Source organism: Fusarium graminearum, chromosome 1 (genome assembly GCF_000240135.3).
Source record: "Fusarium graminearum PH-1 chromosome 1, whole genome shotgun sequence".
NCBI classification, from domain to species: Eukaryota; Fungi; Ascomycota; class Sordariomycetes; order Hypocreales; family Nectriaceae; genus Fusarium; species Fusarium graminearum.
In genome coordinates this window covers 219,331-246,062 of record NC_026474.1, presented here as the reverse complement: position 1 = coordinate 246,062, position 26,732 = coordinate 219,331, and the positions used below count along the sequence as shown (strand labels likewise).

The window sequence follows — 26,732 nt, the reverse complement described above, 5'->3', positions numbered from 1 at the left end:
GTAGTGTTTCAATGTTGACAAGAGACTCGCCGTACTTTGCAGTGCCGGCTGGTGGTAGTACGCTAGGAGGCATTGAGAGGATCAGACTATTGAAGAACGAGCGTGTAAGAATAGGTGATGTATACCCACAGCTTGATGTAGGGAAAGTTGCGTTCAGTAATTGGGCGGGTACTGCAACGCTTAACCGTGGAAGGAGATACGATTAAAGGGCTATGAAAACGAGCAAAGCTCACAAGGTGTTAGATAGCTAGATGGACAACGAAAAGATAGATCAAAAATACAAATATCAGATTTGATAGATACCTTACTTAATATAGTCGAATGCCAATAGAACAACAAGGGAAGGAGATTCTTTATCTTCGGTGACGTTTTAACTTCTCCCTAAAAATTTACCAATTAGTATTGTTGATAAGGATTCATGGCATACGGAGGAACATGAAGTTGTTTCGGTCATCCCAGTCTAAATTGTGTTCTTGTCTTGGCGATTATCTATAATACTGTCGAAATGGAAGAGACATCCTAATGATATCTTACTGATGTGAAGCTAGTTTGCTATAGAACCACATGCGTCTCAATCAAGCTTCTCAAAAACACACCCTTCTTCCTGCGTATCATCAATCTTCCATCTCAGAGCAATAACCAATTCATCACGCCACACAAAATGTATTTTGTAAAACCAGCATGGCCTGCACCACTGACCGCGTTGAACAACTTGATCAAAAGTTTCGTTAAACAAGAAAGTGTGTCGATGGTAATGGCGAAGAATATACTTCTCAGTATTTCGACCCTGGAGCAACATTGCCAGCTTTACATTTGCGTTAAGCAAGACTTGGATGTAAAATTGGCGCGATGCATGCCAAAAGAACCCTTTGTATACGCTTAGGTTTATCGGAGGCTCGCTTGGTTCTCGTTCTCTTTCAAGAGAATCTTGTACTCGCTCCATAGCTGAACGTCCCTTCGAAGCTACGGAGGAGAAGAAAAAAGGAAAGTCGATCTTGGTCTTGTGGTTCAGATAAGTTTCGGTCAGAATCTGGCAGGCCCAGTCAGTTGCATCACAATGGCCCAGTGAATTTCCGAGTACAACGATTCCGATATCCAGTTCTGGCATCAAATAGACTGATGAGGAGCAGCCAATGTTGTTTCCAGAATGATGGAATAGTAAGGGCCCATTCTCGTAACTCCCGAGACGTGGATAGTCTTCTAATAACCCTGAGTTACCAGTGATCTCGCTGACCTGATTTGGCAACTGGGTGCGTGCCCACCCTAAAGCATATGACTGCTCCCGAAGCGATGTGGCGACCTTGAGGGGCATTGTAGCTTCAAATATCTTGTGGAGGTTGTCATAATCGAGGTTGATGCTTTCAAGTTTCTTAGATGTAGTAAGCCCACGTAGGAGAGAACTGTAGAAGGTCACTAGGTCGCGTATGCAGCTGCGGACCCCCCCTGCAGAGAAGGCAACGGTATCGCTCGATATTAGAGGACTGGGAACTTGTAGGAGTTCGAGATTGTAGTATGGCATGTATGCGAGAGATACATTCTTATCCTGGGATGAGGGAAGCGTTGTAAATGAACGAGTCATTCTCAGAGGTTTGAAAATGCGCTTTTCGAGAAAATCACCATAGGTCATACACGAAACCATTTCAATGACACAACCAACTGCGTGATGACCGAAATTGTTGTAGATAAAGTCTTGACGACGCGGATTGTCCGTGTCAAGTGAGGCAAGTAATGAAGTCCCTTGAGCTTTAGACAGTAGGAGTTGATTGTCGGATCCGATAAAGAGCGCATCTGATCGAGATAGACCACTTCGATGGCTCAAAAGGTCTCGGATAGTGAAATGACCAATATTAGTACCATAGAGTTCATCGATGAACTTCTCAATGCAGTCGTCCCAGTGTAGTTTTCCATCAGTGACGAGGCAGGCAACAGCGACGGCTGTAAAGCCTTTACACATAAACCCGATGTTGAAAATAGTCTCAGGATCCGGGTCAAGTTTCTGGTGCACATCGTGATAACCCAGATACTTGTCGAACTTCTTGCCCTCGTGGTTGAAAATCCCGATTGCCAGCCTCGGGGTTCCAGATGTCGCACAGGCTTGTCGAATGAGCGGCTCGGCGAGATGGTAGTTCTCTTGCCACGTTCTTTTGCCCGAGCCGGCATTGGTCTTAAGCATATTTGTTATGAAGTTGAACGTCATATCAAGAAGTCCGATTTTGACGTTCTTAGAAGAAAAAGAACAAAGACAAAACAGCTCTTGGTTAAAGGTGAAGTGTTGCGTAGATCAGGTGACTTATGATGTAACCATTAACTGGTGCGCCGAACGTCTATTAACTTGGAAGTCGCCTTCCAGATTGCCTGGTTCTTGCTCTGATGGCATTGGGAAATGAATAGCTGTAGTCATTTGTCCATAAAACCAGAAGCATTGAATAGTGGCAGGGTTGAAGTTGTAGATACCAGCTTCATTGCTGTCAGTAGGGGACATCTCGCTCATTCAGGAAAATAGAACTTCAGGCTTATACAATATTTTGCTCGTCTATGTTACTGAATAAAGTATCTAATTACTTTCAATCTTTCTAGTTCCTTAATAATCTAAAAGGCTCTACCTGATTTACATGCGTCTCTCAATATCGATACCGCGATCTTCAACTCTCTCTAGCTATACAACTTTCCCAAATCCGAGATAACAGACTCGCGCCAATAAGACATCCCTGCTGTCGCAGCCCCAGGTCCTGTAAGACCCAGAGCAGTGACTGAAGCAAAACCTCCAATAACAGCCTGCTGCGTCTTGACGAACCCGAGCGATCGCAACTGCCACGCAGAGTAGAGACAGTATATAAGACTCGATGCAGCATTTATAGCACTAATCACCGGGAGGGAACCCATCGTAGGCAAAATAGTGTTTGTAGCGTTGCCAAGGATATTCGCACCGGAGTGTGATGCAAGCTTTGCAGCAAGAGGCAGAATAATACTGGCAGCAAAAGCAGAGCCATGTATCCACTTGAGAGTTGGTACATCTGCACCGTTATAATTCTCAAGCTCATCGTCAGAAATGAAGTTGATTGGCTTCTTCTCGCCGTTCTTTTCACTTTCGTCGGATCTGCCCTTATTGTCACGCCCAGCCCGGAGCGCTGCGATTCCTCGGGTCAAGGCGATGCAAAGTACTGGGTGTGCTCGCCACATGAGATCAAGTTGAGGCATATACTTGGTGCCAGGAACAAGAAGCGCTCCTAGAGTAGGTGCTATGTACCCTAAGGCTATGCCTGGTACAATGGAACTGGCAATTTTCTTGTTGACTGCTCTTTTTGTGATACTGGGGGTGGATAAGAGAACAGACGACAGAGAAAAGAGGGTGGGCATTGATGCTGGCCCAGCCATAGCGTATATGACGGACTGTAACGCTGTCCTGTTTTGAGTCAGTAATCACTTCAATAACGTTTTCGTCAGGGGGCTACGAACCATGATAAAGGATCAAGAACGCTTCGATTTCGAGAACCCTCGACCAGCCATGTGGAAAGAGTTGGAATCAAACTGATGGCAAGGCTGGCCGCAGATTCTAACCCGACGGATTGTGCCAAAGCACCCCCAGTTCCCCATTGCTTCAACAACTCAGAGACGCCTGTTGCTCCCTGCAGGGAGTTTTCTCCAAGCATAAAATATGCCCATATGCCAAGGCCGCATGCGATGGTCCATGGAGCCCGCCTAGCCAATTTACCTTTTACGGGCTTGGCAGGTAGCTCATCTTCAAATGGAACACAGTGCTGTCGGTGTGGTACGGGAACGCCTTCAATCTTGGGAGCAGCGGAGCAGATTGAGACCACGACGTCGGCAACCCAGGTTAGACCGAAGTATGGAACAAGATATTGGTAAAGACTAGCCAGTGGCATTCTCTGGCTTAATATCTTCTGCAACGTGTGTGCTTCTGATACAAGATCACAGGATCGCTCATATCGCAGATTGTGAACCTTTGCCAGGGCAGCCTCGACTTGAGTTTCGGAGAGGCCTTGGGGGGACGAGTCAAGCTGTTCCACAATTGAGTTGACTAGTAGTGCTGCGGCCTCAATGGCACCATTGCCACCTTGGCCAGATGCCGGGTCAATCTGGAAATAATGTATCAGTCCTGTTACCAATATACTATGCCGGGGACTTACCTTGTGGGCTGAATCACCTATTGTGATGATTCGCTTATAATGCCATTTCTCAAAGACGTATTCTTCAAGTGGGACCAGTGTCGACATGATCTTTTTGTCGTACAACTCGCCAAAGCTGACATCCTCAGTAATGAGGTCATTGCGACGAGCGTTCACCAGTGCTTCTTCGTCGGCCTTGGAGTATTTCTTAACGTCGTTACCGTATTCGGTTTTCGCGAGTCCATCAAAGAGGAACCAGTAGGTTCGGTTCAATGGTGCTGCAATAATAAGATAGGAGTGGCCTTTCCCAATGATATTCTGCTGGGCTCGAGTGCCGTACTTGGCGGGCCGGTTGGAGATGCCAAATACACATCTCGTAGAAACTGGGACACCTATTCAAAAACAAATTAGTAACGTTGACGGACGATTGAATGACTCAACATACGTGAGGTTTCATCCTGGGGAAAATATCCAGGACTCTGCTCCTTGCCAATTCGCCACATTTCATCTCTGATCTTGCTGTGAATGCCGTCGGCTCCGACGACAATGTCTCCATCAAACGTATCGCCATCCTTGGTGTGAACTCTGGCTCCACCATTGATGAGGTCGACACGAGTGACTCTTTTATTGGGCAGAATCCGATCTTTGTGCTTGATATTGTTGTGAAGAACTTGTAGCAACATTTGTCGATCGATGAAGATGGATGAATAACCCGTTCTACTAATGGTTAGCTAAGAAGAGAGACGTTATCCAACAAGCTTGGACTACATTTTCTCCAAATGAACTGAAAGACTTGTGTCTGAGGCAGCTCCCAGGGGACGGCCATCAGGCCCCCGTGAACATCCCAGGGTGTAGCGACATTCCCCTGCAAGGTCAATGATGGGCTCATAGCACCCGAGTTGGTCTAAGATACGGAAACCGTTGGGCAAAATACCAATGCTAACACCGACTTGAGGCGCGATGTGTGGGTAAGCTTCAAGGAGGATATAGTCGATGCTGAAGCACTCTAGCATATTAGCCACGGATAAACCGCTGACGCTACCGCCCACGATAATGACTTTGAACCCCATAGCTGTGTTGCGTTGTATACTTGATGTGTTGAAAGTTGCTGATGATAGTAGAATGAACCATGGTATGTCTTGTGGCAGTTTCTATCTTTATAAGTCATTCTGCGTACCTGATCGGCAAGTGGGTGTCGATATGAACCTTGAGATAGTTTTCGGAATTCCAGAAACTGTCTACAGGCGTACCCATGCATCCCTATCGTAGTTCTACTTGATGTTCCAATGAAGTTGTATGAAATCTGTAGGGCCTGACACGCCTTCCCTGCGATATCGGAAATGATCAGCAGATCTATTGTCCAAGAATCCACTATCTACAGCTGACTCAGCGGGAAAAAGCATCAACCCACGGGGTTGTCGGCGTTTTCCGACCCCGGCGATGTTGAGTTCCGAACCCGCCGATACGATGTAACAAGTAAAAATGGGAGTTGGACCCTGGCGTACCAGATGACGAAAGATCTCCAAGTGGTCCATATTTTGTAGTCTCTGTATGACTCTGAGAGTGCGTTGGCGTATGAAAATAAAAGCTGTCAGCAAGTTCATCGTATAAGCCCCGTAGACACTTAGGTAGGGATAATTATCACCTGAAAGGTCACATACCCTACACTTTATCAATTCTAAACAGTGTTCATTATTATCTTCGATGCTCAACTGGTCAGGCCTCTCTCTTCAGCGTCTGAAATAGTCTAAGAAAGCGCTCGACTGAGAGTCGCCAACTAGAGCACCCGACTCTTACTACTTGCGATCCATTCTCTAACTCGGAGCTCGTGTTGCAAAACAACCGCACTCTCAAGAAGCTCATTTTACTATCATGTCGAAACTGTCAAATCCATCATCAGGGCCCACGTCCCTGATGAACAACGCCTTCTCGCCGATTACTGTAGCCACCATCCACTGTGTTCGAGTTGTGCTCTTCGCTACACAGGCAAGGGTTTCTCCAGCAGCCACAGGCGGAGTGCAGGTAATATAGTTTGTTCGGTCCAGGCTACTTGCAGCAGAGAGAGAGCTATTTGGTGCAGGGGCGGCAACTACGTAGAGATTGCCTATCTTGAGATAATTTGTCGACGGTTCGATCGAAAAAGTAGCGGTTTGGTATTGGTTTGCAACAGCAGGGTGGGATTTGATGAAAATGAAGTAGGGGCTTCTGTCTCTGATCTTGATTGTTTCTCCGTTTAGGTCCATTTAGACTGAGTTGCTAACCTTGAGGGTGAACGTTGCGAGGGGCGTAGGGGCATCGACGGCGGTTGTAGTAGTCGTGAGTTCTACATTTTTCGTGGTTTCGGTGCTAGCTGTGGGTTCAACAGTGTTCGTAGTTTCGATTGCAGCTGTGGTAGTTGTGGGTTCAACGGTGGTCGTGGACTCAAAGGTTAGGACCTCAGTAGACCAAGTAGAGGCCTCATGAGTGCCAATCGTTGTGGTGTCTGCGAAGACTGTAGTGGTTTCGATGGCGTTCCAGGAATCAGTAGTATCGGTAGTTAATGTGGCTTCAATGGTGCTAAACGTGGCAATCGTGGTTGTACTAAACGACGCGTGAGGCTTGCAGGGGCTAGCAACATAGCTGCCAATAAGCGTCGCAACAGCAATAAAACGACAGCTATACATGATGTTTAAAAATGAATAACTTGGTGACTTGGAAAATTCAAAGAATAAACAGTAGAAAGATGAACTGATGTATGATTGAAATATCATAGAAAATCTCTGTTACGGTTATCCCCTTTCAAAATAGACAGTTTGTTCTTGGCAGCAATAGTTTCGTTGCAATAACCAATCATCAAAACTCTAGCAAAAATACTGGAAATTTATAATCTCAGTGTACCTCGCTAAATTTCTCTCAATGGGATATCTCCATTTTCACTCCCTACCTCGAAATCGCACCGAATATGTACTTGATTCCACGCTCCAGATTTGCCATTACCTATAGGAGAGCGAGCTCCATCCGTATACAAGCCGTCGGTTGAACCCTGGAAGCTCCCATTATCATCAAGACGCTCGAAAGAACCTTGATCGTTATCCCGTTTGGCATTCACGCTGACATGGCCACGACTACGCTTCTGGCCTATAGTCACCAGTGTAGCTTTGTTGCCCTTGTCCGATGTGCTGTTCCTGTCATCTTGCACCGTAGACACAAATCTCTGAAGCCACTGCTTGAGTAGCGGTGCACATGAAGGTAGGCAGGCGCCAATAATAGCAAGACATACTTCAGAAGATGATGCTAGGTGACCGAAGATGATAGTTTGGGTAGGGTTTTGCGAGGTTTGGTAGATCAGGAAGAGTACCAGACGTGCGATTGACGCAAGTACAACACTAAGAGTTTGTTAATACCCTTTCTGTCAAGTTTCACTCTGAACATACCTTCCACCGAGCAAGAATATGCTGGTTATAGCCCATTTCTTCTCTCTTCGCATCTGCAATTTCCAGACCTCGCAGACAGGTAGTGCCACCGTGGCAAAATCGAACATTATGTTGGGAATAGTGATTCCAACATAAAACTTATTGGTATCGATGCATCTGCTTGCTATAGTCTTGTCCCAAAAGCCTCGAATCGGGTTGCATGAAAAGACTGCAAGTAAGTACAATGAGACATTAGCAATGCAATGGAAGGCGGATCATTAGAACACAAAAGGTTACTTACTGCTGACGAAGACGACAGCGACTCCCCATGAAGCAATCATAGCAGACATTACCCACGTAGAGTAGCGAAGCAGCCTTGAAGTTGAAAAGATACGGTAGTACATGGTAAGCACTGCTATCTTGGATACGGCACAGGAGAGTCCATATGTTATTTCGCAGGCAATGAAAGTCTGTGTATAGAATGTTAGATACTCCAAGCAATCAAGAGGCTCTCCTGCCGACAAGAACTCACCCTGAGAAAGTCCGAGGGACCGCCGTATTCTTTCATAACTTTGATGATATTCTGTCCATACCCATAATGCACACCTAAAGAGCGGGTCAGTAGGTAAAAGCCAAGGAGACCAGAGAAACACAAACAAACGCCTTCAGAAATAAGGAGGGCATGATTGATCAACTATCATCACAGTTAGATTGAGGTCAAACAGGTCGATAGGCAGATCGTACCAAAGCTGCTATAGACACCCACTCATCGACAGTAGATGGTGTTTTTGTAATGTATCTTGAGGTCCATACTCGCAAGACGATAAATACAGTAGCAATCACGCTTAGTACTGCGTGAGGGATAATAAGTACGCTAGATATGTTACTCTCAGAGAAGTATCTAGAATTATCCATGGCAAAATAATGTCTGACAATGCGCCTTGAAGAATGACCGAGTGAAGAAACTTTAAGAGAAAAGATTTCTACTTATAAAGGTTTGCATATTCGAACCCTTGATGTTTTACCAATGGGGAGGAAGGGCCACTAAGTAGGTTGATGCTGGTCACACCCTTTTACATTACTCCCTAACATCAGGCCATATTTATGTGATGTGGATTGTGGCGTCGCAACTTGAGAAACTAGCACTGTAGTCTCGATTGAGCCAAGGGGATAATGACCCTGGCAATCGGAAACAACTTCAAAGCGCAGTTTACCAAGTCCAATCTATCCTGTTCTCGACTCAAGTGTTCCAAACTAACAAAAAGCCAGGTTGATTCGATTGATGGATTTGACTGGTTAGATGCTTATGCTGAAACTGTTCAAGAGTCATTTAGAATTAGATTAGACTATCTTGAGGCTAGTGGTGCCCAGGGGTAGCGGGATCTACAAATAGGAATGTTTCCTAACGCTCCCGGGTTTCGGGAGGAAATAAGATGTCGGGCCCGGGCAGGGCGGATTTTGTCGGCAGGCAACCGAAGCTTTATTTCTCGTACCTCTCTGCCTTTCTATATACCCTCAGACCCCTCGACTGTGGTAGCACTACAGAGTAATTAGTGTAAGGTTGTAAAGCCACAACATCCAAGCTTAATCGCCAACTATGTACTATTGACGCCTCTTTATTCTCGGTTAGAGTCTAGACCATTTGCAACTGTGCAAGGCTGAGTTTGTTGAAATCTAAGACTCAATCACAAGACACTTAGTGGAGCGTGCTGAGTATCGATTAGTTGAATGAATTTTTTTCTAGTGCAGAAGTAGAGAGTAGCTTAAACAGACTTCAAACTCTTCTTGAATTTCTATACAATGATCCTAGTTTTCGACTCACTACTGCTACACACCTGGGAAGATTGATGCGAGCTTTATGCTTGGAAGACACTGTCTTCAATAATCATCTCAAGTCATCTTCCAGTTTCATTCGTCCTTTTCAATGTCAGGTCTGATTCGGTTAGAATGTGACTGGAAAGGCATTTTAATTACAGTTGTTACCCACTATCGCATTCTTCCTTTGTTGTTTGGCTAATGTCGCTGGCCTCTAGGTGTATCCATTGCATTAATATAGTTGATTGGCGGACCGCAACTTGCTCTTCTATCCATCAGGATGCGGAGGGATAACTCTTCAGTGGGTTCAATTTCATTATGTCCAGGGGTTTATTTCTGTTCAGCCAAGATATAGTGGGAACCGGTAAGCACAACGTATGTCGAGTTCTAACGTCAGCAAGTCTGATTATTCCTGGTTACCTCGCTCAAATTAAACAACTATCGTGAACCTACCCTGGCTTGATAAGTAAGCTTACATATCTTGGCGGGAAATTTTAGCCCCTCTGGACCAATACCGATCTATTCTGAACCATTATAAATGTGCTTACTACATCATACATTACACAAACTACTCTTTTAGGAATCTTAGAAAAGTAGGGACTACCCGCGGACAGATCCGTTGCCGGTCAGGTCGGAAACCAGTGGATGTTACTGGCTAACCTTACATAACACATTCAGAGACGAAAAGACACGCATAAATCACTCCCAGACATTAGAAAATGTCTGAAGGATAACTAACTATAAAGAGTAGACTCTCTGAACCTAGAGTACAATATTTTACACTATCATCCACATCTTTCAGCTCTCGCCAAAATATACAATCACACCATCTCAGTCTTCACAGACCATTACAACCGTCTTCATCATGCAAATCACCAATGTCCTCGCTATCCTGTCCGCAGTGGCAGCGACTGTTGCCAGCCCCGTGCTTGATCCATCCAAGCACAACGTCGCTGAAGACGGTTTCGATTTTGAACACGCTTCGGAGAACACTGCCAATCTCATGAAGCGTCAGAACCGATACTGCTACCAGAGTGGCGTTAAGTTTGGTGACAACACGGACTGGGCTATCGACCGCGCCGGTCGCTGGTGCTCTGGAAACGGAGGATCCGGAAAATTCCGCCAGGGCCAGATAAAGAAGGGCTGCTACAACTATTGGCAGTCTGACAAGAACTATCACTTCCTTTTTGAGATGCAGAATACTCAGCCCAAGGATTACACCTTGTCGTCCAAGGAATGTCAGATTTGGCTGCAGCACATGATTGAGAATTGCCGACAGGGAGGCACAAACCATAACAGCAGATTCAAGTGGCGGTATGATCTTTCTCGTCTCTCTCTTTCTTTTTGATCCGTTTCTCTCTTTTGTGTAAAGAATAAAGCTGACTAGGTTTATAGTGTTGATCCCGAAGATGGAAGATGCTCTTAAGCTTTGCTTCAATATTCTGATATCATCAATGGTAATGATACTTACACTGCCTGAGCTACTCTCAGAGCTGACAGAAAGCGTCATCAGTGCCGGGGTGGTTATACGGGAATTGTAGACGAGGCCAAGGGTCGTCTAGGTCAAGAGGGACAAAGTCGTTCGAATCAAGGAACTGATATTGCGACGGGCTATGGATTCTCCAGTACCTAGTTTCATATGCCTGTAGAATCGTATAGACTGCTCTACCTATCTGTTGACAAACAACTCGTCAAGTTCTAAGCCCCCTTCTCGTATTGATAGCAGAAGTCCCGACAGTTAAGTGGATACTTTGCTTCATTGAATTGGATTGACATGGAGGGCAATCAGGTAGTCATATTTTGTCCCTTGTCTTGAGCGAATTCGTCTCACAATGATATGAAATATAAGTGAAGCTTTGTTACTATAGAGTGAAATACCTATCGCTAATGCATGATGTGAATGTTTTGGCTACACCCGTGAAAGCTTTTTCATGATGCCTAGATATCTGGTCAAGGTGAATTAGCGCTTGGTATCTATGACATCTATATGCGGGAGGCCCAGACATCTATATGCAGGAGGCCCACCACCAACGGTGGCTGAGATTCTCAATGCACAGTACTTTGGTTATGTAGCGAAAAACAAAGGCTTTCAGTTACCTCATATAATAGGTATTTCCTCTCTTCGATATGACTGTTCTCAATCTCAAGATTAACAAAAATCAAGCCACGCTAAACCAGCACGTCGACTCCCACTTCTAAAAACAAACACTTTCCAGACATCTCTTTTTCTTTCAAAATGCCTTGTACAGCTGTAAATTCCGAAAACCTGACCAAAATGGACGTGGAATATCTTTATCATCACCTTTTCGTACCTGCCAAACTTCCTGATGGAGATGACAATTGCTCCAAGGATGACAAGCTTCTCATGAGCTTTGTTCACCAGTCTTTGGAAAGCTTCATCACGAAAATTGATTCCGAGGCTGGTACTGCGATCAAAGCTTGCTCAATCATGATCGGACGCTTGCAGGAATCCAAGAATATCCATGGGTTCTTGAGTGCGGGCGGTGTGCCAAATGTCTTGCAGCAGCTTTCTCCTCATGGTGAGATCTCTCATCAACTGACTCAACTGCTGACACGTCGAGTAGTCGCCCCCTCTGCATTGCTTCACGTACCGGCCCAGAATAGCGGGATTTTCGTGTATCGAACTGGTGCCTCTGTTACGTTCGAGACATTCGAACTATCTCCATCCAACAAAGACGTTATGGAAACTCGAGGCCGTCTAGTTCGCCGTTTTCCCGCCAACGCGACCGAGATACTCTACAGAGATCTTGTAGATGTAGACTTTGAGTACGCACTTGCCACAACCTTGGCAAAAATGAGCCACCAAACTGTCAAGGAGACAAAACACAAAGTCAAGAAGGCCAAACAAGAGCATATCGAAGAGAGGGAGACGGTACATCCACGAATTGTCGTTGACCTATTGCCAGCTATACTTCAGGGCGTAGGCAAACAAGTTAGTGCCATGGGTATCAGCAAAAACACTCATGAAGAAGTCAGGTGGAGCAACAGTAAACTCCCATGGAGACGATCGCCACTCTGGTTGCTCATCCGAGTTGGTCTGCAGCTAACCATGGTTCGACTTTCTTCCCGAGGCCGAGATATTTATAAAGCGTTCATGGTCTTCTTGATGGCGGAAGTGCTCGATGTCGCTACAAAGCATGATGCCGGAGGTGATGAACTTTATGCGATGTCGGCTAAGATCTGCCGCAGACTGTGCAAGCTTAACCATCCATCTGACGGTCACTGGTTGACACACATCCGTCGCGTTCTATCGGAAACGTCGCAGGTTCTGGTTCATCGATGGGACTGTATATGCGTGGAAAATGAAAGGCCTCTGGCTCTCGAAGCCATTGAGAAATCCAAACTGGATGATAGCAGTCATCTGTCTCTCCCGGAAACAGACACATTTATCACTTCTATATGGGCAAGAGAGGAGAAAATCAGGCCTGTAAACTTCAACCCAGTTGCATATGTGCAGTTACTCGATGACAACTGCCTTCCCACAATTGAGACAGGGGAAGGGTGTCTACCCTTCAGATTGGCTATGCTAGAATCATGGGTAGCAGCTAATCTTGAATTATGGCTAAAGCATCATGTTGGAGAGGACGATGCATGCAAGAAACTGAAAGAGCTGATCCAGTCATACCACCATGTGGCTAGTCGCCAGTACTCTGATCGTCCTGAAGGGGCATCGAGGATGCTTCTCACCATTGGCGAATTATGGGTGGCGATGGACAAGGCAGCTATTCATGTAATCCCCTCTATTGCGCTTTACGAGCCCGAGGTCCCCATCGAAATATGGCAGGCGTTACTACTAACAGCTGGTGCTGAAGCAAAGAGACTTCATGTTTTGGAGAACTATTTGTTGAATCGCCAACGTGTTGCCCAAGCACAAGGAAGGCCATCCATATTCACATCTTACGGCTGCTCACGTTCATTCTCGACAGAATATTTCTCTGCCTCTCTAGAGCATCAGCAACTGAAAGACAGGATTGAAGCTCAGGCATATACCCAAAGGGAGGCGAAGAAGATGGAATATCGACGACTCAAGGACGAGCACAGCTTGTTGATGGAAAAACACTATGGCAAGACAGAGTGTGACGGATATATCCGAGAAGAGTATGGTAGATCAGTCTGGAACCATTCTTCCGGCTGTCTACGCTGCTGGTATCTGAATAGGGCGCAAAACCTCCAGATCGATGTACACGAGTGGCCCTTGCCTCAACACAACTTGGACGCTCAATCGACTGTGTTTGAGCTTTCTGTCCCTGGCGTTTTCTCGGAATGGCGAGATGGTACTCTTTATCTCATCAACGATGTGCTACTTAGCAAGCAAGATGGGACCCGCAATCCACAGTCATCCTATCCGCTACGCGACTACTCGCCTCTCCGTGAGTTCTTTCGGACGGGTAGGGACTACCGGATCCATCTATTGTCTGAGACAAAGCCACACATGGTTACTCATCGGCGAACTTTGTATGTGAATAGCTGTGTTGAAGCCGATGTTTGTGTCAATAATGGGCTTCGCTACCAGTACTTTGATGGATCACGAGGTTGGTTCCTTGGGATATTCCTCCCAACAGAAGGGATTTCAGACCTCTGTACCTTCAATCTTCCGGGGCGTGCTCTTAAGCTAAAACGCTTTCTCATGCGCACCTGGCTTAACCCGGAAGGAGAATATCCCAATGAGGTAATCGCAAGTCAGTCTGATTGTCCAGAATACATGTCTCTGTCTGAGTACAAGGCATTGGCTGAACTGCCCTATGGATACAACATACAATGGCAGAGCATCTTGAGCCAACTTGCTATGCCGAGGATCGACTTGAATAAGATGGAGACGGCCATTTTTCTACTTCAATTGAGCCTGCAAGCCGGGCCTAGGTCTTCAGCGGTCACAAGGTGTACACACACAAGGCTTAGCGACTATGAGTTTGGACGGGTGATGCTCAAGAATCTGACCAAAGGCGTCTTACGAATCCAAGAGAACTGGGAATCCTATACCGCCCTGTTGTCCTTGATATCATTAGCATCCCGGGTCTTATCTCAAGTTCCCAGCGATCTGGTCAACCCCTTCATTGAACTTATCGATAAGTGCCGTGCTATTGCCTACCGATGGTTAGATGTCGTGTTTAAAAGAGCAGAGGCAGCTACAGACGAGGCCCATAGAAGAGGCTTGTTGGGAGTAGTGTTGAATATTGCGCTCGTGTGTGTCGACTCATTTAATGTGGATGATTGCTTTTTGGTACAAATTCTAGCAGACTCGAATCGAGCATCCATCTTGCTTGAATGCTCAATCATTATCCACAACAACGCCCCTGTTCAGGTTCCTGCCGACGATCCTCTCCAAAACGCCCTATTTGACAGATGGAGACACACCATGCACCGCGCTCGGGATGTGCTGGTTGCACAGAGCGCCCTTGCCAACTCGTGCTTCAACACTGCTGTGAAGCGATGCTGGCCAGCATTCGTCCCTGCCTCTCCTTGGGCGCTCGTTGACAATACATGCCATTGGTTGCAGACAACTACCCATGAAGGACTTTGTGTGCACGTTGATATTCTTGCAGGAGAGTTGCTAGTCAACGGTTCCCCTTTGGCACGCCTTCCAGGAGATTACGAAAGACACGACAGCTACAAAAGACTGTTTGGTGGTCTTGTCTTGGAAGTAATGCCTAGTAATATACCAGGTATGCGTTTCTGTACTAAGCAGCAGTTTCAAGGTCACACTGTTCATTTTGGAATGCAGGACCAGGACCTGCTCATTAGGCTGGAGGCCGTTGGGTCCCATATTGATTTAATCCCGCTGCGGACATTGAGAGACCTATTACCACATTCATTTGTCGATGAGTACACCCATTGGTATCATGTCAACACGGGCACTGTGGAACTTCGCCCGCTCAAAGATCCATGGTCACAGAACCCAAGTAATTGGTTCCTCTCCAGTTCAAAGGAAGTATGGACATTGAGACAAGGCTCAAGCATATGTCTCCTTGCCCCGTGCAGCGACATGGCACGCCATTTGGCAGCAGTATTATCGCCACTCGAAGACTCACTTTATCTCTACATGCTATATGATCAATCTTCCGGTTCTTTGGAAATCCATGTACCCCGATTGCAGCTCGAATTTTTCATCAAGGCTGGAGAGTCAACTATCCGATCCCAGCAGTTTCGTGGTATGCACATCGATCCGGACCAGTCGTTAGGGACGTTGGTAGGATTTACAAGCAAGATCATTTTACGTAATGACCTTGATTTACCCGTCAGGATGTTGATTGTTCCAGAAGGGACTGTACATATCCAGAGGCTCAAAGGTCATGTCACTGCTGCTGTAGCCTATGGAACCGCTCGGCGTATACAGAATTATCGGATTGATGAACTCCTTCAACGTCTTGCCGCGGACACGAGGCTTGAGAGCAAGCTTTTTCTGGCCTACATCCATGCTCTTACGTCCTTCTGTCTTCCAGATCCATTCCTAGGGAGGACAGGAACGGAGGAAGCCATTCGTCTCTTGGGCTCAGCGTCTGTTCGAGCTCCCGGTCCACTGTCTCCAACAGAGCATGACATACTGCAATCAATCGCTCATCTCTCTCCGGTACGGGCTTTCTACCCCGAGCACGAAAGGGTTATGCAACAGGTTTCCTGGTCTTCCGATCTAGGGTTTCTCGCTCAAGATGACAGATTTTATACCATTACGAAGGGGATTATCGACCGATCTGCCGAGGTTGGCTTTCTCTACCCTGATACGGACAAAGCGGATGAACTCAGTCACAATACGATCGAATTGGTAGAACGAGCTATCCTTCGAAAGGTTCGCCAGTGCGTGTCTGGATATGGTGCAGAGGACTTCTCTATTCGGTACGATGTCATCTACCAGTCAAGAGATAATGGGTCTTCCCATCGAGCAGCCCGTGCTGCGGAAATTGCTATCCAAGCGCACAGAGGTCATGCCATTTTGCTTGAGCCTGTCGCTTCTGGACTCTGCGATCATCTATACACGCTTTTGAGTCATGAGACTATCACATCTCCGACAATACGTCCGCTAGAGGATGATCTGCTATATGACTCAAAGTGGCTCAGCAGCCCTTCGACCTTCTTGTCGGCGTACTGGTGCCAGATACATCATGTATTTCAATGCAATCAACCATGTATCAGTAAATCCAAGATAATGTTTTGGATAGCGACAATGGCGTACTCTTTCCAGTACGATCAGCAGGTCACACAGGCACTTCTCTCAATTGCTTTGTCTTCGTCTGTATCCGCTGTCCCTCTGCCCTCTCAGAACTCGTATGAGTTGATCAAAGGATATGAAGTCAGCAAAGAGAGACTAGACGATGACGCCCATTCTGCTGCCATCTCATTCAACAAAACACCCGCATCACACCTGGCACGACGGCCACATGAGCAGGATCACCAAATTACGAACCGCCACAGTCAAGAATACAAGAATAAGAAACATCATGCAGTCGAATTATTCAAATCGGAGCTCTCTCTTCAGTGGCCTTGTAAAAATCCCCACGCACCGTCGGATACAAATGTCACATCTTACATCGACACGCGAGAAGCAATGAGATCAGTTGTCGAGGTGTGGCGGAATTGGTACGATAATCGTGAGTTTCGTGGATATCTAACGAGGTTCATCGAGAAAATCAAAGAGTTACCGGTGAAACGAGACGTGACTAATGGCTATTTCATAAAACCATCCATTCAGCCGACAAATCAGCCACTGAGGTTTATCTCAGTGGATGACCTCTTTCGTCATAACCAAGGACCAACAACGCCAACTCAAACGTCCTTGATCAAGGACCTCCTTAAGGGGAGACCGATAAGCTCTGGTGCGATCACAAAGCTCAATCCTCTACTTGATTTCCTGGATGACAAGGCCAAGCTAGTATTTGAACGACGCTACTTAGGGGAGCTACGAAAGAGCCTGGCCAGTTTAAAGGATCACATGAGTTGGAGACTGGCCCAAGATCATGCATCAGAACTACTGATCGTGTTCCAAGAGCATCAGGTGCAATGTGAGACGAATGTCAAGTCGATCTATGAGGCACTATTGGAGGCAGTCAATGACATCCAACAAGGTGTGCCGGTAGCCATCCAACAAGCCTTCCAAGACATCCGTTGTAGACCCCGCGTCTGCACGGCGTTTTTTCTAGAGCAGCTTAAAACATCGCAATGGTCGAAACTCCCCAAATCTTGGCAGAACGCCATCGCGCAATACGGACTTGCTATCACTACTCTCCAACAAGCGAAGCGCTTGGTATCGTTCTCGAAGGATGAAGCTGACCTCATTCGCGAGCTTGAGAACTCTGGCCATCAAGGGTGGAGTGTCCATGAGTACCCCGAATGGTTGCTTCTTGAGTGCGAAAGCGAGATCATGATTCGACATGTACAACAACAAATTGCTCGACAAATGATGCAGCCTCCAGACGACGAGAACATTTCACTGCAGTTAAACATGGGGGAGGGCAAGTCTTCTGTCATTGTTCCTATTGTCGTTTCCGCCCAGGGTAATGGCTCACGTCTTGTCCGTGTTATCGTGGCAAAGCCGCAATCGAAACAGATGCATCAGATGCTCGTTTCAAAGTTGGCGGGCATGCTTGATCGACCAGTCTATCAATTACCATTTTCTAGAGACATTCGGCTGAACGAATCTCAAGCACTGACTATCCATAAGCTTACTACCAGGTGCATGCAAGAGGGTGGTATTCTCCTCGTTCAGCCTGAACATCTGTTATCATTTCAGCTGATGGAGCTGGAGTGCCATTCCGAGCAGAAGAGCGGAGTCGCCCATAAGATGATGGAGATTCGTCGATTCTTTGACGAATACTCAATAGACGTGGTGGACGAGATTGATGAGAACCTGAGCGTCAAGTTCGAGCTAGTCTACACAGTTGGCCAGCAGAGACCAATCGATCACAGCCCAGATCGATGGAGAGTCGTTCAAGAGGTTTTAGGCCTCGTCTTTCGTTTCTGTATGGAGGCTAAGGAAGAGTTTTTACAGTCCTTGGACATCACTGGTCAGCATCCTGGTCGGGTTCCCAGAGTCCGAATTCTTGGCCGCGGTGTTGAAGCGATAATCTTTGAGCGCGTAGCAACTTTCATTTGCGAGACCGGTATGGATGGATTTCCAATATCACGTCAGCCTCCTGCCATCAGGGATGCAGTTTTCCGGTACATTACCCAGTTAGACATAGCGGATGTTGAGGCCGATACTGTAAAGAACAGTTCCTTCTGGCACGAGAGCACTGAGAGTCATTTGCTTCTTCTTCGAGGGCTCTTTGCATCAGGTGTACTCGCGTTTGCATTTGTCCAGAAACGTTGGAGAGTCAACTATGGCCTAGATCCAAACAGGAAAACAGGAACGAAGCTTGCGGTGCCATTCCGAGCTAAGGACAATCCGACACCCCGGTCAGAATTCAGTCACCCCGACGTGGTGATCGTCCTCACTTGTCTAAGCTACTACTATGGTGGGCTTGATGACGAGGCTCTCTTCACGATATTCAATCTCCTTGTGCGGTCCGACGATGCGGATCAGGAATACCAGGAATGGGTCAAAACTACTATAATGCCGAACGCATTCAGGCACCTCCAGGGGGTCAACCTCAGAGACTACACGCAGTGCAAGTCGGAGGTCTTTCCCTATATTCGGTTCTCCAAAGCAGCTATCGACTACTTTCTTTCCCAAATGGTCTTTGCAAAGGAGTGTAAAGAGTTTCCGTTCAAGTTATCTGCTTCAGGCTGGGATTTGGGCAAGAAGAAGTCTAATGTAACCACAGGATTTAGTGGCACTAATGACTCTCGCTATGTCCTCCCTCTAGATATGAAGCAGCTTGATCTTCCTGAACAGAAGCACACCAACGCTTTGGTGCTGAATAACCTCCTGAGGCCGGAGAACACCATCACGGTGATGTCTGCGGACATGAAGGGAACAGCACTAAACAGCCGTTATCTACTTACCATGGTCACAGAGATGAGCTCTCATATCCGTGTTATCCTTGATGTTGGTGCCCAGATTGTCGATCTAACCAATCTCGAATTCTGTAAAGAATGGCTCAAGTGCTACAATGGCGATGACCACACGCCCGCTGTCGTATTTTTCGACGACTCTGACAATATCATGGTGCTTAATCGGTCAGGTAAAGTCGAGGAACTTCAACGCTCGCCCTTTGCGGATCAGTTGGATCAGTGTCTTGTGTTTCTTGACGAGGCCCATACAAGAGGCACAGACCTGAGACTACCTACCTCTTATCGAGCGGCAGTAACACTAGGTGCAAACTTGACGAAGGATAGATTGGTGCAAGGTACGGTTCCCCGTTTCATAGTGGTAAGCATTATTACTGACATGCCTTGCAGCGTGCATGAGGATGCGGAAGCTCGGAAGAGGGCAGAGTGTAGAGTTTTGCATTCCGAGAGAGATTGAAGAAAAGATAAGTCGCCTGACGGGTCGGGTCCAAACAACGCCCTGCAGCATAACAGTGTCAGACGTTCTTTGTTGGGCCATCAACGAGACCTGCCAAAGCTTACGGCGGGAGGTGTTATTATGGCTCAACCAAGGCGTACGCTTCGATCACCAACGGCACTTATGGGATGAATTAAATGCCAGTGACGATCGTCCAAGTAGATTGGCGTCTGCTCAAAGGTTCAAAGAGGAAGAGGCATTGTCACTGGATCGGCGTTATTCTCCACAGCAAAGCCACCCTGATATTTCTTCTCTCGACCGCTTCGGGTCTCGCTATGGCGCGATGATGTATGAACTCTGCCAGCAATTCGGCCTATCGGAGCTGCGCACATCTTCACTACAAGAGGAACAAGAGCGAGAACTATCACCCGAAGCAGAACAAGAAAGCCAAGTGGAGAGGCCACCTCCAGCGCAGGCGGCAAGACACAGTCTACATCCAGACGTCTGCAAGTTTGTCCAGAGTGGTGTTTTCACAAGACGCACCGAAGCGTTTCAGCCTGCTTTTGCCACTCTGCATCTCACCTCGGCAGCCAAGACTTTTGATGTGAGAGAGTTCCAAGATAACGTATGGGCGACAAAGGACTTTTCCAAGGTCGTCGAGGAATCGCTTGACTCAGAAGACTACTCGGACGGATTCCAACGCTCCGTACAATGGATATTGACGAGCAAAAATGAGATGCTCAATGAGCGTCTTCTCATCATTAGCCCGTACGAAGCCCAAACTCTTCTACCTGATATCGAAACGTCCCAACACGTATCCCTTCGGCTGTATCTGCCGTGGGTAAATCTCGGCTTTCAGCCTCTAGACCATCTCAACCTTTACAACGTTCCTCAGACGCAGAATCATATCGACATTCCTCCAAATCTCATCACACCACTCAACGTCTTTTCTGGGCAGCTGTATCTTTCAAACTACTCTGATTATATTCACCTATGTGATTTTCTCGGACTTGCGTGGAAGGCTGCTGATGGAACAGTCGGCTTTGGGCCTGATGGCTGGATTTCACCGGCGATGCCAACGAGCACCTGCATCAATAGATCGGGGCTCTCCAAGAGTCCAGTTCCATTCTTGAAGATTTTATTCACCAAGATACGACAGGAATGCCAGTCAATCAGAAAATCGCACATGGGGAAGATATTGGAAGGGGTGCGGCTGCATGTGGAAGATTGGGCCGAGAGTTGACCTTGAACATGTTTCCCACTTTACCGCTATTCAATGGAAGTTCAATGATCCCGGTCAAAATGGAAATGACATTGATGTTTCATCTAGTTCTTTGAATATCCTTAAAATCTAGTTGACTGTGATTCTGTCGAGTATTCTTATCTGTTGGTCCTGGACTGAATATTGGAGATGTTTCTTAGGCTAAAGATAATAATGGAAATTTGCAATCTGTCGACTTGGCAACCACAGCCATTCTCTCGTATCCTTGGTGTAACTTCATCAACCTCTGCCCAAACAGGCTGTAGCAGTCTGACCCGAAATGTATCCGCAAAACTTGAGTAGTGTCATGGTTTTTCAACACCTCTTGGAAAAGTCCCTGTGCCTCAACGGCATCAACGACCGCTTTGCCGAACTTTCGAGGATCACCATCAACTATGTTTGGGTTCTTGCCTGCTTCTTCAGCAACTTCTTTCCACGCTTTAACAGGCCCTTCATAGTCCTTCGAGATACCCTGATCACTGATCTGGTGATTCGCAGCAAAGGGCGTTCTGAAACCGGCTGGCTCGATGATCAATGTTTGGATACTGAGAGGAGCCAATGACGCGGCATATGACTCAGTCAGAGATTCCATAATTGCCTTTGCTGCGCTGTAAAGCATATGCTCTGGCTTAGGCACGAAACCCCAGATTGATGAGGTCGTAATGAGTGTACCTTGGCGTCGTCGACGAAGTGTGGGCAAAGCAGCTTTCCATACACGAACACATCCGTACACGTTGGCTTGCAGATACTGCGAGAACTGAACCTCGCTAACATCCTCTGCCACGCCAATAAGTGTGCTGCCGGCGTTGTTGACAATGACCCAATGAAGACTGGCCTGGGCCAAGCGACTCTCTTCTGCTGCAAGAGCCTCTTCGATAACCGATTGAGATGCCGGCTGTGATAGGTCAACTTCAAGCCATCTGCCACCTAGTTTCTCGAATTGTGGGTGTGATGCAGTGGCTTTCTGGACATTGCGAGTGGTGCCGATGACACGATGACCAGCGGCGAGTGCAGCGAGTGAAAGCTCAAGACCGAGGCCAGAAGATGCACCTGTGATGAACCAAATTTTGGAAGTTGGATATGTCATGAAGATGGTGTTTTGGATGTTCACTTGGGAAGGTTATGCTTGTACTGGTCAGGGAGTAAAGAACACGAATACAAAATAGATGGGTTTTCCAAGCATTTATACTCAGCTTCCCAGAAACAAAACAGGTAGCTCATTTAGCTTAGTCAGGCGATTCCCAATTACATTATTCGCCATGATGAATTGACCGAGCTGTTGACACTCGGAGATTCCATGGTGTGACGCATGTCATCTTGGAAGTGGGTTGTGGCGGAACAAAAGTTGCTATTGTACCTAGACTCACACAAGCGGAGGGTCGTCCGTTCTGAAAGATAGATTGTCGCCTTCCATCCTTATATATAATATATCGGAAATGATCTTAGCCTTAACTCCGGCACCGCGGGGCTGGTTTGGTTCATGTCCGCTCCAGTCCGCTTCTCATTCAAATAGCTTAACTCCGTTGATGTAAGCAACTTGCATTAGTGGACTTCGGCAATTGCATCGCTAGACCTCAACAAGGATGTCAGGAAGCATGGTAGAGTTAGCCAAGCCATTTTCCGCACCATGGGTAGACTACGGTGATGACCTCCATACATTCGGAATAGTCGACAATTCCGAACTGCGCTATTTCTCCACTTGTCAAGGTTTCCTCCATTTAAGCTTTGAAGATGAAGTGATTTGTAGTGGATATATCAAGCACATCAAGACAGTATGGAGCTAATCAGCTTAAGTCCGAAGACGCGTCAACGATATCACAGTACTATAAAACTGGTCAAAGTCCAAGAACACATCCTATTCTAGTATAACAAACTATCACTCAATCATCATCAACACTCAACCATTCATTATTTCATCAGACATTCATCATGGGTTTTTTCGACGCTCCTGCTCCTCCCAAGACAGAGCTTGGCCGGTACAGAATCCTAGCCACCACTGCTGGCGTTCGTGTATCCCCTCTCGTCCTTGGAGCCATGTCCATTGGTGAAGCCTGGGATTTCATGGGCACCATGAAAGAGACCGAATCCTACAAGCTCCTCGACAGCTACTATGACCTTGGTGGTAACTTTATCGATACTGCCAACAACTACCAAAATGAGCAATCCGAGACTATCATCGGTGACTGGATGAAGCTCCGTGATAACCGCGACATGCTTTTTATCGCTACTAAATACACCATCAACTACCGTCGCCATCACGAAAATTCCAGCCGATCAGTCAACTATGGCGGCAACTCCAAGAAAAGCATGTTTATTTCCCTTGAGGCATCCTTGAAAAAGCTCCAGACTAGCTATATCGACCTCTTCTACGTTCATCTTTGGGATTGGTCAACTTCGATTCCAGAGATCATGGACTCTCTCGATATCCTTGTGAAGCAGGGCAAGGTTCTCTATCTGGGTGTATCTGATACTCCAGCATGGGTTGTCTCTGCTGCTAATGAATATGCTCGTGCTCATGGAAAGACACCCTTTTCCGTATACCAGGGTCGATGGAATCTTGCCGACAGAGCATTTGAGCGGGAGATCGTTCCAATGGCTAGGCACTATGGAATGGCTCTCTGTCCTTGGAACGTTTTGATGGGAGGACAACTGCAGACCAAGGCTCAGAGGGAAGCACGCGCTGCAAACAGCGATGGTGGCCGAGGAGATAACCCATCTCCCAAGAATGTGGCTATTAGCGATGCACTGGAGAAAATTGCTTCGAGTCATGGTTCTGCGACTATCCAGCAAATTGCCCTCGCTTATATCCGCAGCAAGGCTCCAAACGTTTTTCCTATCATCGGCGGACGAAAGGTCTCTCATCTCGAGGATAACATCAAGGCCCTGGATGTTGTTCTCACCAAGGAAGAAATTTCTTCCATCGATTCGATTCAGCCATTTGACCTAGGATTTCCTTTGGATATGATTGGCGATGATCCCAGGACTGGTGCCGGACGACCTCCCATCGTCGGCGCACTCCTTGGAGCTGATCTAGCCTTTACTCCCTTCCCCGAGAACGGTCGTTATATCAGTTAATTAATTAATTAATAGTGTTCATGATCTCAATTGAGCACTGGTGGTGGAGTGGATTATCTCGTACTAGTTCATACCATGGCTATGGTGTCTTCATGCATCCCGACTGCTTATCTTGACCTACAGCAGAGGTCTCCTCATGTATTTAGAGCCAATCTAGTAAACATTAGTATGAAAAGAAAATTTATCAAGTGCGAAAATATTCACCTAAGTGAGGACACTATTGATTGAAGCTGTATCGTGGCTTGATTAATCCTATAGAGAAGTGGTCGAGATGAGGTGACGTGTTATCTAAGATGGGTACCCTTAACAGTATTGTATCAGTACTTCAATAATAATAAAAAATAGAGAGTGGTCGAGATAAGACATAATTGACAGTAGAACCGGGGTTTTATGGGAAACAATTATCGAAGCCGACATCACTATAACCTTCTGTGGGATGGAAGTAGTCATTCCAAGTATCTGGTTCATGAACATTTTTCGTAGTCAAGTATCCTTTAACCAAGTCGATGAGACACGTTAATGCACCACAAGTCTCGTTAATGTGAGGCTGTAGGCCAGGAAGACAGCGAGTCCTCAAATTCAAGATTGGAGTAAATAATACGCGGTGACTATTGAAGCCAAAGATGTCAATTATTACGCATCAATATACAGTATGCAAGTTGCTGAAGTCATGTCCACCATCGTAAGGAGACCCATCACTCATAGTTGATGAAACCTCTTCACCCACATCAGACATAGGTTCCACCGTAATCGTCTCTGATGCCTCTACGAGCGTCAAGATTCCCTCTTGTTGTAATAGAGATATCAAATGACCTTTCAATCCAAAACATCAGTATGTTACTGTGTAACATCAGATCAGCAAACTTACCAGATACGTCGAAAAGAGACTGTAGATATCGCAGTCCATTTAAAATGTCCTTCAAATGAGGCATCACTTCGACGCTTGATCCCTCTCTAACGAGTCAATCAGCCTCGGTAGCGGCATAATACAGACAGTGGCTAAGAAAAGGGCATCCATATCGCAAACGCGCAAGTGGTGGTAAGGTGATTTGGACCAGCCCTGAAATACCCTCCAGACTTAGATGCTGCATATCAGTCTGCAAAGGAGTCGAAATGCCGCGCCCAAATGAAGTATGACAGGCATACATAGTGATAGGCAGAATCGAGCTGCACAACAAACAGCCAGCGCCGAGATGAAAAGGGAGGTCTCATCGCTAAGTACTTTACAACAATCTTGGATAGAGACCTGCAATGCTGACGTAATTCGGTCAAGATGCAAAGCCTCTTTCACCAATTCTTCAAGAGGCTCAGATGATGACTTTTTTTCTCATTCTGTGTTGCTGAATCTTGCTTAGGATATTTGACGCTTGGCATAGCATGGCAAACGGGCCCAACACAGTGTTATTGCTAAAGGATGACGTGTAAAGACTTTCACTAGCGACAGCCTTTCCCGTATCCCAATCAATATCATTGACAGGTAGGAGCTCTTCGGTAGCGGGGTCTGGCACTGAAAAGGGAAGACCATTTACATCCATGAGCATGTATCTGGTGCACGTCAGCTACGATTCAAGATATATGTGAGACTTGGGTAACAGACCTGTCAAGAACAAACATGGCCCACCAAGTCTGCCGTGCCTCCTCACTCGCTGTCCAAGTCGGCGTGTCTTGGAATAAATTAGAGCTATATTGAGTAGCATACAGACCTATTAAAGAACCCATTCGTGCTGATTTGGAAATCGTCATGAATGCCGCAGGCTGAATTCCATGACAGATCTCGTAAAATGTCAGAAGCACAAGGGACTGGACCAATCGCAACGAGAGATATCCGGCCTGTTCGGCCGCCGCACAAAGTGACTTTGCCGCTATATACGAGATAGATTTGCTAGGCACGTCATTAGGCTTCTCTATGCAAAGCTTCATACAAAGAAGTAGCACAAAGTGGCAAGCATCCGTCTTTTCGGAACTCTCAATACCGTCATCGAGTAGTCTTTTTCTACTCAGCATTGGAAGCCAGATATGAACTTTGCTGGCATATTCATTGTAAAGTGTCGGTGTATCCACATCGAGATGCTTCAAGGCGTGGAACTTTAGTTCGGGCTGGGATGACCATGACAGTTGAGTCGTGCGGAGTGGGGAATGCAAGTCCTGATCTAGAAAGAATTGTGGTGGAAATGGATGATCGGGTCCTTGAAACAAGCCGTAGGTCCAGCCATCAGAACTACTGCCCTGGCTCGCATGCGAGGGATATTCACAATCCTTGCCCAGTCGCCGACACTGGTAAATAACAACGTCAGTACGTGTTATCTAAATAAAGATTGTTCATGTACTAACAAGAGAGCAGATGGGAAGATTGCGAGAACATCTTCTCTTCAAGCGACTGTTTCCCGTGTAAGAAAGCGGAATGTATCATAGCAGGTGGGACTACTTACCGACATGCTGTGCAGGCTTCGGGGGCTTCATGAGACATGCTGATCCGTCGATGACACAACTGTCAACACAATATAGCGGTCTTTGTCCGCTCGTTAAGGCTGGACAAGGATTTTAAATATCCAATTGTCTAGGGTCCGCTGTGTCCGCTCGAGAGAAGCGGCCCCACCCCGCTTCTGTCAAAGCCACATATTCTCCAAAAGGAGCCAAGTCATGAGTTATACCTTTCTTAGCAG

The 26,732-nt window shown here is 46.6% G+C and overlaps 8 protein-coding genes across 8 annotated transcripts; 3 read left to right on the top strand and 5 right to left on the bottom strand.

Moving 5' to 3' along the window:
• Positions 1 to 571: 571 nt before the first annotated feature.
• On the bottom strand, positions 572 to 2,173 carry FGSG_11664 (uncharacterized protein; the record flags this gene model as incomplete). The annotated part of the gene is made up of 1 exon (XM_011317347.1): positions 572 to 2,173. The coding sequence occupies one exon, from the start codon at positions 2,171 to 2,173 to the stop codon at positions 572 to 574; it is 1,602 nt and encodes a 533-aa protein (XP_011315649.1).
• Positions 2,174 to 2,652: 479 nt separating this feature from the next.
• FGSG_11663 (uncharacterized protein) lies at positions 2,653 to 4,810 on the bottom strand (the record flags this gene model as incomplete). The annotated part of the gene is made up of 4 exons (XM_011317346.1): positions 2,653 to 3,403; positions 3,457 to 4,097; positions 4,149 to 4,519; positions 4,573 to 4,810. The coding sequence occupies 4 exons, from the start codon at positions 4,808 to 4,810 to the stop codon at positions 2,653 to 2,655; spliced, it is 2,001 nt and encodes a 666-aa protein (XP_011315648.1).
• Positions 4,811 to 6,370: 1,560 nt separating this feature from the next.
• On the bottom strand, positions 6,371 to 8,434 carry FGSG_11662 (uncharacterized protein; the record flags this gene model as incomplete). Its single annotated transcript, XM_011317345.1, has 6 exons — positions 6,371 to 6,782; positions 7,064 to 7,492; positions 7,541 to 7,748; positions 7,821 to 7,989; positions 8,052 to 8,213; positions 8,264 to 8,434. The coding sequence occupies 6 exons, from the start codon at positions 8,432 to 8,434 to the stop codon at positions 6,371 to 6,373; spliced, it is 1,551 nt and encodes a 516-aa protein (XP_011315647.1).
• Positions 8,435 to 10,199: 1,765 nt separating this feature from the next.
• FGSG_00056 (uncharacterized protein) lies at positions 10,200 to 10,760 on the top strand (the record flags this gene model as incomplete). The annotated part of the gene is made up of 2 exons (XM_011317344.1): positions 10,200 to 10,648; positions 10,730 to 10,760. The coding sequence occupies 2 exons, from the start codon at positions 10,200 to 10,202 to the stop codon at positions 10,758 to 10,760; spliced, it is 480 nt and encodes a 159-aa protein (XP_011315646.1).
• An 810-nt stretch (positions 10,761 to 11,570) lies between these two features.
• Positions 11,571 to 20,976, top strand: FGSG_00055 (uncharacterized protein; the record flags this gene model as incomplete). Its single annotated transcript, XM_011317343.1, has 2 exons — positions 11,571 to 19,635; positions 19,688 to 20,976. The coding sequence occupies 2 exons, from the start codon at positions 11,571 to 11,573 to the stop codon at positions 20,974 to 20,976; spliced, it is 9,354 nt and encodes a 3,117-aa protein (XP_011315645.1).
• A 175-nt stretch (positions 20,977 to 21,151) lies between these two features.
• Positions 21,152 to 22,081, bottom strand: FGSG_00054 (uncharacterized protein; the record flags this gene model as incomplete). Its single annotated transcript, XM_011317342.1, has 1 exon — positions 21,152 to 22,081. One exon carries the CDS (start codon positions 22,079 to 22,081, stop codon positions 21,152 to 21,154), a length of 930 nt encoding a protein of 309 aa, XP_011315644.1.
• Positions 22,082 to 22,923: 842 nt separating this feature from the next.
• Positions 22,924 to 24,240, top strand: FGSG_00053 (aryl-alcohol dehydrogenase; the record flags this gene model as incomplete). Its single annotated transcript, XM_011317341.1, has 1 exon — positions 22,924 to 24,240. One exon carries the CDS (start codon positions 22,924 to 22,926, stop codon positions 24,067 to 24,069), a length of 1,146 nt encoding a protein of 381 aa, XP_011315643.1. The 3' UTR covers positions 24,070 to 24,240.
• Positions 24,241 to 25,376: 1,136 nt separating this feature from the next.
• FGSG_00052 (uncharacterized protein) lies at positions 25,377 to 26,536 on the bottom strand (the record flags this gene model as incomplete). The annotated part of the gene is made up of 4 exons (XM_011317340.1): positions 25,377 to 25,614; positions 25,667 to 26,343; positions 26,401 to 26,446; positions 26,499 to 26,536. The coding sequence occupies 4 exons, from the start codon at positions 26,534 to 26,536 to the stop codon at positions 25,377 to 25,379; spliced, it is 999 nt and encodes a 332-aa protein (XP_011315642.1).
• Between the last annotated feature and the right edge of the window lie 196 nt (positions 26,537 to 26,732).